Source organism: Homalodisca vitripennis, chromosome X, assembly GCF_021130785.1.
Source record: "Homalodisca vitripennis isolate AUS2020 chromosome X, UT_GWSS_2.1, whole genome shotgun sequence".
Lineage (NCBI taxonomy): Eukaryota > Metazoa > Arthropoda > Insecta > Hemiptera > Cicadellidae > Homalodisca > Homalodisca vitripennis.
This window is the reverse complement of record NC_060215.1, coordinates 35,852,962-35,866,098: the sequence shown is the minus strand read 5'-3', so window position 1 is coordinate 35,866,098 and position 13,137 is coordinate 35,852,962. Positions and strand designations below refer to the sequence as shown.

The 13,137-nt window shown below is 33.5% G+C and overlaps 1 protein-coding gene across 1 annotated transcript in view; it reads left to right on the top strand.

Moving 5' to 3' along the window:
• LOC124368898 (fatty acid synthase-like) overlaps positions 1-13,137 on the top strand; it is a 98,076-nt gene that overhangs the window by 67,081 nt on the left and 17,858 nt on the right. Inside the window, exons 27-31 of the mRNA XM_046826410.1 lie at positions 112-291; positions 1,364-1,562; positions 3,126-3,306; positions 7,801-7,913; positions 8,853-9,106. Of these exons, the coding sequence (XP_046682366.1) occupies positions 112-291; positions 1,364-1,562; positions 3,126-3,306; positions 7,801-7,913; positions 8,853-9,106 (927 nt within the window). The remainder of the gene's footprint in view (positions 1-111; positions 292-1,363; positions 1,563-3,125; positions 3,307-7,800; positions 7,914-8,852; positions 9,107-13,137) is intronic.

Genomic DNA, 13,137 nt, shown 5'->3' with positions numbered 1-13,137 from the left:
AGCTTGATGAGTAATTTATGTTTATCCACAGAGAAAGCCTCTTTAACAAGCCTGATAAGTTATAGACTGCTTTTATTGTTACTTAGTTATTGTAATACTTTTACATTACAGGCATACTACAGCCTGCTCTTACAAGCTAATCTGGAGAAGGGGGAGAAAATACTGGTGCATGCTGGGACATCCCCAGTTGGTTTGGCTGCAATATCCATTGCTCTGGCCAGAGGTTCAAACCTTTATGTCACAGTTTGCAGTGACCTACAAGTGCCGTTTCTGCTCAGTCGTTTTCCTCAGGTAAAAATAGAGCCCATACTAGCTTATTGTCAAAACAATTTTGTAGTCTAGATTATATATTTGTTGAAACTCTTCCTCTAAACCAACCAAGTTAAAATAGCTTATCTGTAGAAATTTATTAAAATAAAAATCTTGTACTACTCATGCTATGAAGGAAACAGGATTTTCCAGACATTTGCCATCGTTCAGTGATTTATTGTTTCACTGAACGATGGCAAATTTCCAGAAAAATCCTTTTTCCTTCACAGTCCTTCCATCGTCAAAAATAACCTTCAAACAAAGAACTCATGCTATATTCTTGTAAATGAAAGACGTTTAACACATATTTGTGGTATAATTTTAAATATATTAAAAGTATGTGGAACCATTATTATTAGGTTCAATATTATTTTAACTCAGCATTGAAATTGATTTTTTATACATTTTGAACTATTTTGTGAGATTTTGTTTTTGCAAATTTCCTGCACACTAAATGTGAACAATCATCAGAAACATTAAAGCTTTTGTTTAAAAGACATTTCTTTTTAATATGAAACACGATTTTATATATGAAAGAATATTTATTTTGTTTTTGATAATGTATTAAAAATCCAAAAAAATAAAATTGTTTATAAAATATATTAGATAAATAGAGATGTATGCAAGTTAAATTTAGTGCCAAATTTCATTTAAAAATCAGACCATTCAAGAATTGCGTATAGTATTGTCACAAAACCAAATGGTAATAGAAAAAGTCTCAATTTTGTAAACACAGTTTTCAATAGTATGAAAGAAATAAACATATTATTTGACCTCTAATGGTGGCCAACCATTGATGGGTAAACACAGAGGCAGATTTGAAAGGATGGGACTTTCGCGAGTGAGGTTAATTTGTGATTTTGGTTTTTACTCAATGAACATTTTGTTGATTCTATGCTATGTAGTAGGAGAAAGCAATATCAAAGCAGCTAATCAAGTTAAAATCAGGCAGTTCAAACACTATCAGATAATGATATATAATTTTCGTTTAGAGTTATTTTTATACATTACTTATCCTGGGAATCATGTGCTAAATGTCTGTGTAATGTTTCAGATAAACTCTTCCCAGGTGATTGTTCTGGAGAAAACAAATTTTGAACTTGAGATCAAAAGATTGACTCAAAACACTGGTGTCCAAGTAGTAGTTAACTGTTTGAAGGGTAGAGACATGAACGCTTCTCTGCGATTGTTGGGAAAATTCTCTCGGCTTATCCATCTAAGTGACATTAGTGTAGAGGATAGAGATGCTGTCTGTAAGTACATATGACTGATGCAGGGTTGGTGTTTTTTGTGTTCTCTTAGGACAAGAAGCTTAGAAAACTGCATCTTTGCACTGCTTCTGGAGTGACAGGATATTCTAGATGGCTAAAGTTGGGGGTTGGGGGGGTCACCTCCTGTCAAGATTCATGAGGAAAAATTTAGGGCACTAATTTCAAGTCATGTCCTCTCGGAAGAAAGGGAAGCCAGCTCTGAACCAGCCTGTCCAATCAAAGCAGGCAGAGGTTGGCACGCTCTCATGTCTTGGCTGGCAGGAAACTTTTTACTCTTAGGGAACTAATCCTACCAACTCGAACAGTCATCTTCCACAGTAGACTAAACCTATTGAATTACCCTTGCACTCCAGAATCTCGACATTTACGGTTAGTGATGTGCTGCTCCTGGACATACATAAGGTTGCTCAGATTTAAGTGACACATCGGTTTTTGCTTCACTCAATATGGGTTCAACTGGAAGGAATAAACCAGCCAGAAGTGAACCCTCTGGAGATAAGGTTGGTTACACCTAGTATACGCTATTAGTACTAGCTGATTATTTAAATGTTGCGTTATAATCACTTACTGAGAAAAGGTTTTCTCCATTTACAAGGAAGAAAATAATTAAGTGATAAAAAAAAAGGTTTATTTCATAATAGAATTTAATTGTTTCTTGCTTCAAAGTGTATTCGGTTTTAAAGCGTTGTATTCATATCATTTTAACTATAATATCTTTACCTTATATAATATTTATCATAACCTTGCATCAACTGAACTAGTGTTTCACTTAGGAGATGATAAGATCCCCAAATCCATCAGCAAAGATTCTTGAAGTGAATTTTGTTGCAAACTTGTATTATGAATTTGTCTTCAGGATAAAATGCAGCTTTATGTTTGCTTATTATTATTTAGATTAAAACAATAGCTTAAATACTGCATCTATGTTGAAATAACACTCTCACAAATTTTAGTCAACTGAAAATAAAAAATAGTAAGTAAAAATTAAGTGATGTGATAAATATTTACTTTAAAATATCCTGTACAATTTAAAGTCTCAACTGCTTTTATTCTGCTAACAAGTTCTTTTGAACACATTTTGCAGCAATTCTGCACATGACTAAATGTTCTGTTAAAATTTAATAAACTTTACAACTACAGATGCTGACCTCTGTAGCTAGGTCACAGACAGGTGTTGCTGGTGTTTCAGAAAGAGGTTCACTGTTCACTGAAGTGAGGTCATCTTTAAACCTATTGTACCACTCTTTTATTTGTTGCAGACTCAAAGGATCTTCTCTGAAAACCTGTTTTGAATGAAATGTTTTGAAAAATGTTTTGAATGATTTCTACTTTGTAACTGTCGAGTTTTTGATCAAATCTGCTGCAATATCACTTTTTTACATATTCTGTGATACTGCGCACTAAAGAGTGATGAGCACTTAGTACAGAGTTTTATGTTTGGCTGCCTGTAGCCGACTGACACAATGTCAAAGTCAAATGACCGGCTTGTGCATGAATTATATGATACGAAATCCACATTAGTGTACTGATAAATGATTGTTTCAGACATGTACCCCTTTGCGAGATTCAACCACATGTATAGAGTGTCCTTGGACAGTGTCATCAATGCTGATGTTGAGACCAAAAGAAAACTGAAAACTTTAGTACAGGAAGGAATTAAAAATGCTGTGGTGCAACCTCTAAAACACTCTACATATACTGTACAACAAACTACTGAAGCATTAAAGTAAGTTGTTGATCTTTTTAGCTTTAATGTTTAAAATTTACTAATTGTACTGGTATAACAGAAAATACAAATATAATAAAAGATTAAATGACGTAATAGATTATTGAACAATAAAGGTTATTTCCTAAAGTTAAAAATCTTTGTTATTATGCTATATTTTCTTTTATATATCAATTAAACACAGTCTCCTTCCTTTTATTTAAATTGAAGGATTAATTAAATTTTGATAAAATAACTTTTAAACATTCAACATATTACATAAAAAAACTACTGGATTGACTACACGACATACTCTTTACTACAAACTGCTGAAGCTTTAAAATATGTTATTTTGAGATAGATGAGAGTCTGCAGCAGGCAATCTGCCATGAATTAGTATTGAAATGATTTGGTCATTTTGACTAATGATGTATGCATTTTCTGCTTTCTTTGCTTACTGGAGAATATCAGTACTGCCATATGCTGTTAAGTCAATTCTAATAGGCTGTGTAACTTTAAGTACAAATCTTTACTTTTTCTAGAGAGAAACAAAAATGTGGGTCAATTGTCAATCCGAAATTCTAAATACAGTAATCAATACAGGAAATTAAAGGAAAATGATGGTTAGTTTTCAGTTTCAGAGAATGTTGACCTGTGAGTTGTGACTTTGTACTCTTGCAATCAGCTTGTTTTGCACTCAATACTCGACCAGTATAAAAAAAAATCGCTATCTTTAAATTAGGTATAACTTTAGTAAAATAGGGACACGATTATGTGAAATGCGGTTTCCCCCAGAGTACATTATAAGAGTTTAATTTTTTTAAAGATCCAGTGGTTATAAATATAAATTTATTTTTAAACATGAAAAATCATACTGCCTGAGTACAAAATTTTTCGTGAGTGTTACGGCAGTAAACATCATAAAAGCTACTAGAAGCCAAACTGTGTCACAGCCCTATGGCTGTTTCTATTGATGTTTCTGTGGACGTGTTTTAATAAAATAAATGTGTCTTATTTTGTGAACTTTCCTACATAAAGAAGTTAAACTTCTTTTCTGTTAGGAAATCACTATCCAAGACTATAAATCATGACCCTTGCTATAAATGTGTAAGTATAGCTACTGCTCAGTTTCTATATTTATACCAACTGGAAGCAAAGTTTTTAGTGGTGATTCACATTGTATGGAATTTTGATAATCCAAAATAGCCTTGGTCCTATCAAATTTGGATAATCCTGTCCATAGTGCATTCAAAATGTTTTATAGTGACTATTACAAGCATAAAAAGCATTAACAATTCAATAGTATAGTTTAAACTATATTAACTATTTTACCTATCACTAATTTCCCTCTATTCATTTGGTTGGGTAAAAAGCTGTATAAATCTGATAGAGTAGCAATACAATAAACAGTAATTTAACTTCTAACATACTTTTATTGAATATACCATTGGTTTTATTAAGCAGAATAAAATTTGTTTCATAATTATTGATGATATGGACTATGGACTATATGGACTAAACCGTTTGACAAGGACTATGCAAGAGGTGGAGGATTTCTGGGACCTCCTGGATCAAACTATAAGTCAGATTGATAAGAAGCATGTAAAGATTTTAATAGGGGATTTTAATGCCCAGTTAGGACAAGAAAAGAAATATCGAGATGTAATTGGAAAATGGGCTGCCCATAAACATACAAATAGAAACGGACAAAGATTAATAGAAATCTGCAGAACTCATGGATTTATCTCTAAATCAACATACTTTAAGAGAAAGCCAAACAAACTTAAGACATGGAAACATCCAGACTGGATAAAGGGGGAATGGCAATTAGACCACGTATGCATGGATAAATTCTTCCACAAGGAGATCTACAATGTCAAAGTGCTGAGAGGAACTGATACAGGTTTGGACCATTACTTAATAAAAATTAAAATCAAGTTGACTCCACTAAGAAGAAAGAGACAACAAACAGATGTGAAGAAGAAAAGAACATTTGACCCTCATCAACTAATTCAAAATGAACAATATAGAAAAGTTACAGAAGGTATGAAGTTGACTGAAAATTTGGAGGAAATAAAACAAATTCTCAAAGAACACGCAACAAATTTGGCACCACTAAATCCAAGGAAAAAAACATGCTTGGTGGAATCACGACTGTGACGAAGTGCATGAAAGAAGGCATCGGGCTTGGTTGAAATTTCAATCTCATAAAACCGAAGAAAATGCCAATAACCTCAAGAACACAAGGAAAATATTCTCCAAAATTATTAGAAAATGTAAGAGACAATATGAAACACAGTTAATTAACTCTATAGAGAAGAATTACTATAGAACCAACTCTAGAGACTATTACAAAGCCTTTCATACACAATTACAAAAGTACAGCCCTCCGACATTATTGTTGAAAAACAAAAATGGAAAAACTGCACATAACAATAAGGAGAATGCTGAAATAATGGCAGAAGCATTTAAGGAACTCCTGAGTTGTGAGGAACCGGAGGAAATTTTGGAAATCAACACTAATACCCCAATAAAAACCAAACCTGTAAATATTAACCCCCCTACAGTAAAAGAAGTTGAAACTGTACTTAAAGAATTGAAGAACTACAAAGCAGGTGGTGAAGACCAAATGTTTGCAGAGGTGTGGAAGTATGCTGGAGTATCTAGTCATACCTCTCTTCATATGATACTACAGAAAATTTGGATTACTGAGAAATTTCCCGATCAATGGACTATAGCTATAATTCATCCTTTGCACAAGAAAGGTGACAGATGTAATCCGGATAACTATAGAGGTATATCACTCCTCGATTGTACTTATAAGATTTTTTCAAAGATTCTCTACAACAGGATTAAGGACCAACTAGATCAAGAACTTGGAGAATACCAAGGAGGATTCAGGCCTTGGAGAAGTTGTACAGAGCAAATAATTACACTAAAGTTAATTATGGCATATTATAAAAAACGAAATAAACAACTCTCGATAACATTTGTTGATTTCAAGAAAGCCTATGATTCCATTCATAGAATATCACTATTAAAAATACTGAGACATTTTGGACTTCACCCCAAATTAATTAAATTAATAGAACTAACATTAACTAGTACAAAGTCTAAAATAAAGTTTAGAGGAGAACTTTCAGAACCATTTCAGATAAAGACTGGCTTAAGACAAGGTGATGGATTATCACCGCTTCTTTTTAACTGTGCATTAGAGTACGTCATGAGGGAATGGGAAAGAAATAACCAAAAAAACATAAAGATTGGATATCAAAGGGACAACATTAATCTGAACTGTTTGGGGTTTGCTGATGACTTAGCTCTTTTGGCCAATGACATTCAGGAAACAAAACAGCAAATTAAATCTTTACAAGATATAGCTCAGAAAATTGGTTTAAAGATATCGTTTGAAAAAACAGAAGTTTTATTAACGCAGCCTCCACTTGCAAATAAAATAAGGTTGGACAACCACAATATAAAAATTGTGCAGAAATTTAAATACTTAGGAGAAGTAATCACTTATAACCTGAATGAAAAACCATCTTGGCAAAGTAAAATAGACAAACTAACTAAGATTAAACATGCTACTAAGAATACGTATAATAAAAGATGTCTTTCAATAAATACAAAATTAAGACACTACAAAACAGTTGCTCTGCCACAAATTACATACGCAAGTGAAACAATATTTAAAACAACAAATACTATTGCAATAGATAAGGTTCTTAAGATGGAGAGAAGAATAGTCAGAACTTGCTTAAACAAAAACTATCAAGTAGACGGAGTTTGGAGACTAGCTTCCAATGAAACAGTCTACAAAAATATAGAACCTATTACAAGTATAATTAAAAAGAAACGAATATCATTCCTGGGGCATTTGTTGAGAACACCTGAAAATAGAATTAGCAGGAAAATAGTAGAAAAACTGTGGTATAGTAAAAGTGACATTAAATGGATCACAGAATTAAGGGAAGATATGAGAGAGTTACAAATTACAGTAGAGGATTTAAAACACAAGACAAACACATTAAAGATATTAAATGACAAACACTCTACACTACAGCTGAAAAGAAACAAACAACGAATAGGAAGAGTGGTTCCGGAGGAGGAAAGGAAATTACGCTCGGAAAGGATGAAGAAATATTGGGTGGATAAAAGAAGAAAGACTAGAAAATATAAAGTGACTAAAGTGGTCCAATGTAGGCCATAAAATTATAAATAAATAAATTATTGATGATATAATAAAACAAAGAATCAAACATGCAGAACTGACTTTAGTGCTGTAGCTGTCCCCTTCTAGTTTTTACATAATTTAAAATTTATTCAAGTTTAGTTAGCTTATTTTAATTTTAATGTTTTAGTAGTAGCAATGATTTCTTGCATGAACGCATAGCTCATAGCTTCTGTGCCATTACCTATTACGTTAGTTTGATGGTCATATTAAAAAAAGTCTTTAAAATATATTGAATAATCAATTATTATTATTATTATTATTGTCTATCAATAATTTTTCAGTAATTTGAGGATGAAAAATGCTGTGGAGAAAACAGTGGTAGTGAGACCACAAATTCATACCAGAGGTTCAGAAGAATTCCATTGTGACCCTAAAGAGATATTTATCATAGTTGGTGAGAACATTACACTTTCATTATTAAAGTTTGACTGTTTTAAAAATCTTAAGGTAAGTAAAAGAGTGTTGAGTTTTATTCAGAACTTTCCAAAGGCAAAGTGTACAAAGGTAGTTAAATAAAAAGCAAAAAGCAAAATTGAATATAGGAGAAATGTTTGCAGTTAAATATGTAATAATAGTGAGAAACTTACTTTTTAATAAATTAATGATAGTTAGAAAAATCATAAGGTAAATTATAGCACAGAGCAAGTGTTAACTTAAACCCTCAAGGCACACTGAGCTATGTTCTGTGCCACTATTTATCAATTCTTAGTTTGAACAACAATTTAATAGAACAACAGGAATCAGCTTATCTAGCTCAGACTAGGCATATAGCTGGTGGAGACCCCAGGCCAACTATATTACTGCCTAGCTTCCTATCAGAACTGAAAAGGAAAACTGTTCTGATTTTATTGATTATTACATGTTTTTATTCCTCAAAATTTTATTTTGAGTATTTTTAATATAGTAAAATAAGGCTAGTTCAATATGGTGTGGATTACTTAAATAAAACACATAGTTTGTTGTTTGTGTTTCAGGTAAACGGTTTTATTACACATCCACAAACCTTAGACATATATTATGTATTTTATGTATTTTATTTTAATTCTAATAACATTTAGGTTGTTGTATTTATATGCACAATTCTAATTGGACAATATAATGGACTGTCTTATTCTTAATTTATTACCGATAAAATCTAAATCTTCTTTCCAAATTTAAAAATGGCTAAAGTACAGTGAAAATTTGTACAGCTTATGTATGATGAATGAATGAAAATGAAGAAAATATGATTCTTAATTATAACTTGCCTTGTAATGAACTTCAATTCAAAAATATTTGTCCTAAACAATAATAATTTCTGCAGGCTTATTAATATTCAAGGTCTCAATTTTAGGAACGAGGCAAGGGCTTTGGTTAGATTTAGCAGAGTGGCTCCTCAAGAATGGGGCAAAGAAATTGGTGATCGCATCTCTGAAACAGAACCTGACCTCAAACATATCTCGTCGGTTCAACAGTATGCTGGCACTCCATAGAGCAACAGTATTGATAACCACCATTGCCCGTCTGGATAGCCAGAAGGAGGTGGTAGATTTCCTGCAAGAGGCCATCAGAATGGGACCTGTTGCTGGTATCTTCTTCAGCTGCATGGTAAGAGAAAAACAGCGTGGATAGTAAAAGGAGACCTATGGGCTGTTAAAATGTTCATATGTACCGGGTGTTCCACGAAGAGGTTTAAACGTTTGATTTTATATTACTTGCCCATTTATGCACTGAACATTTTCAAACTCTACACATTTCATTAAATACGTGTTTAAAAATATTCTGTGAAAATTTCAGCTCTATAGCAATTTTGCTGAGACAAAATGGTGACATTTTTAAAAACTATACTTTAAAATCAGTAAAAAAACAGTATTTTTGGTTCTGTAAAATTATTTATTGTCATATTCTAGAGAATTCAAGCATTTCAATAAAAAAATTAGAACATAGCCTATTAAGAAAAACCTACAATTATAGTCCACAATTATTCAAACTGTAATCCATCCACAGTGACACTGATAACAGCGCTTAAAAAATGAATCGTAAGCTCTTACAAACAAATTCTGCGGTATCCAGAGAAGTTCCTCTTCAATTTTTTGTTTTACTTCTTCATCATTATTGAAGCAACAAAAACAACAACAAAAGCATTATAAACTTGTTCCTTTAAATAACCCCATAGAAAGAAATCACACACAATTAAATCTGGTGATTGGGGTGGCCAGTGTAAAAAATCACTATCACGACCAATCCAACGGCTATGAAGATTGTCATTTAATAATCGCTTGACAGGATTTGCGAAATGAGGGGGAGCACCATCTTGTTGGAAGATTGCTTAATCCATTTCTGGACACGTAAAATGAGGCAAGACTTCTTCATTTCAATCCTGTTCATACCTGTTTCCAGTCATTGTACTGTCTGAAATGTCGTAAGATAGCACCCCATTACAGCTGACAGATGCCCAAACAGTAATTCCTTTTGATTTGAGTAGATTCTGTTCAAGAATTTGTAGATTAGCGGTGTTGTAATAATTATAATTATGTCTATTTATTTCACCATTGGGGTAGAAAGTGGATTCGTCTGAAAAAACAATTTGAGTATGCCAATTAGGATCTAGCTCATGAAACTCAATGACACGAGAACAAAATTTCACTCTCCTGTCCGGATCATCTAAAAGAAGATTATGGACTAGGTGACTTTTATAAAATTTAATTTTGTTTTTCTTAATTATTCTCTTTACTGAAGAAGTTGGAACACCAGTTTCAAGTTCAACCTTCCTTAGTGATTTACTTGGAGAGCAGAGCATTGATGCGCATACTAGTACTTCTCTTTCCTCATTTGATCCTCTAGAGCAGTGGTTCTCAACCTTTTCAACGCTGCGACCCCCTTTTTAGGTTGAGAATTTTGGCGGACCCCCTTCATCGTAAAGTAAGCCTTTGTATGCAAAAAAATACAGCAATAATTAGTTTTAAAAAACATAAAAAAAAACACTATTCAAAACCATATAAACACGTTAGTGAGCACTAATTTCTTAATAATTAATAAACGATCCGGTAATAAATGTGACGAAAGTAATTGTAATCGTTTTCAATTCTTTCAATATCAAAGCAGGGAAAGACTGTGCGCAGTGTATTTACAGAAACTGCCGCGTGGTGTGTATTTAAAGCCACGGAGACAGCCTGACATGGAGCTGCGCGCGCAGCCATCGCACGGCGCAATTCATCCTCTGACAAGCCAGTGTCCAGTCGACTGCCTGACGTCTTGAGAAATAGTGCGTACTTTGATCTTCAAATTGACCACTAAAGTTTTAGTATTAATAATGGATAAATTTTTAAAAAGAGAAGCTTCATGTAGCAAAAAGTAGTTCCGAAGTCTCAAAACCAAAATGCCGAAAGTATGATAATGCATATCTACAGTTTGGTTTTGCTGAACTTGAAAACAAACCTCAGTGTGTTATTTGTAGTGAATTTTATCAGTTGAAAGCATGAAAACCTTCAAAAATGAAGCGTCATCTTGAAACTAAGCATTCTGCGCTGAAAAACAAACCAGTCGAGTTTTTCAAGAGAAAACTGCTGTCCCTTCGCAGTCAACAGGTAAATATTAAAAGTCATATTGATGTTAGCAAAAATGCCCTCAAAGCTTCTTACGAGAGGTAGCGCTAAAGATTGCTAAAGTGGGGAAGCCACATACCATTGCTGAGGAATGAATTCCTTCCTGCCGCAATCGATATGGTTTCAAATATGATTAATCCTCAAGAAGCTGACAAGCTAAAAAATCCCACTATCAAATGACACTGTGTCCACGACGAATATCAGACATGGTGAAAGATGTTCAGAACCAGCTAAAGATGCAAATAAAAGAAAGCACGTTTTTTTTCGATTCAATGCGACGAATCAACTGACATTGCTAACTGTGCTCAGTTTTTGCGTTTTATTAGGTATGATTGCGGTCACACTCTATTAAGGAAAATGTATTATTTTGCAAATCTTTGCCAGACCATGGCACAGGTGAAAGTCTTTTTAAAGTGTTCATTGAGGCAAGTGAACCATTTGAAATTGATTGGAACAAATTTGTTTCAATTTGTAGTGATGGTGCAAGGAGCCCTTTCGGGTAAAAACAGCGGATTGATTGCCAGGTTGAAAAACGTGAATGCCAAATGCAAACTGGGTGTGCATTGTTTTTTTACATAGACAAGCTTTGGCAGCTAAAGGAATGCCGGATGACTTGCGTCAAGTTTTGGCTGAGGCTATCAAAGTTGTTAACTACGTCAAGAGTCGACCATTGCAGAGTAAATTACTTGAAAAACTTGTGTGAAATAGGTAGGAGCCCTGCACAAACATTTGCTATTCCACACCGAAGTGAGATGGCTGTCCCGGGGTAACGTGTTGAGTAGGCTGTTTTCATTGAGATCAGAAATGTTTCTTTTTTTAATGGACAGTAAACATGAACTTTCCCATTTTTTCAGCGATGAAAAATGATTAATAAAGCTTGCTTACTTAGCTGATATTTTTTCTCATCTCAACATTTTGAACTCATCCCTACAAGGACCAGAAACAACTATTTGTATGCTCAAGACCGAGTAAAATGCATTTGTAAGAAAACTTACTCTTTGGAATACAAGAATAAAAGATGAAGGACTTTGAAAATTTCCATCTTACACAAGAGCTCAAGGAGTACGTCTCAAGTATTGGTGACATACCCATTGACACATCATCTCTCTCATTACTCATATCATTCACACCTTGAAGCCTTGATAAAGCAGTTTGAATGATTATATTCCTCTTAAAGATACAAGTGGAATCTGTGTGGATAACAAAACCATTTTCCGAAAAAGCTGTTCAAAAAGCTGAATTGAATGCTGGCCTCCACGGATGAACTGATAGATATATCAAGTGATCAGTCATTGAAACTAACTTTTTGACGATGTTTGTCCCGACAAGTTTTGGTTAAGTATAAAGAAGGAACCCAGAATTGACCAAAGTAGCATTGAAGATTTTGATACCTTTTTCTACTTCTTACAATTGTGAAAAAGGATTTTCCACAATGGTGAATTTAAAAACCAAATCAAGAAATTGTTTTGGCACTGGAAAATGATATTATTTTGTGTTTGACAAAAATCAACCCAGACATTCTACAGTTAGTTAATTCAAAGCAAGCTCAAGTTTCTCATTAAGTCATTCTGCTGGACTTTTAAAAAAATGTATTTTTTGCCATGTATTATGTGTAGTGTGCCTTTTTTAGAATATACAAATTTTGTCTCACAACAATAAGTCCTATCGTTACGATACAAGCGGCGCGGCAGGCACCATCATTTTTAGCAGCGATGTTGAGTCATTTAGAGCTCCATTTGTTCCTTTTTGTTAATTATAGTTGTATTTTAAAATAGTATTGATTAATTGTAAATTGATTAAATATATTTATTGTATTTAAAAAGCGGACTCAAATTCAGTTTCTAAATAAGTACATGGTCGCTTCATTTGATATTCGCCGCTCATATGGTATATATGGCCTGAGTGTTTTAGTTTTTTTCATTTATCACCTATCTCGCGACCCCCCCAGACTCGTCCCCGCGACCCCCCTGGGGGTCTCGACCCACCGGTTGAGAACCCCTGCTCTAGAGTACTTATTTTACGAAACTTCCAGTT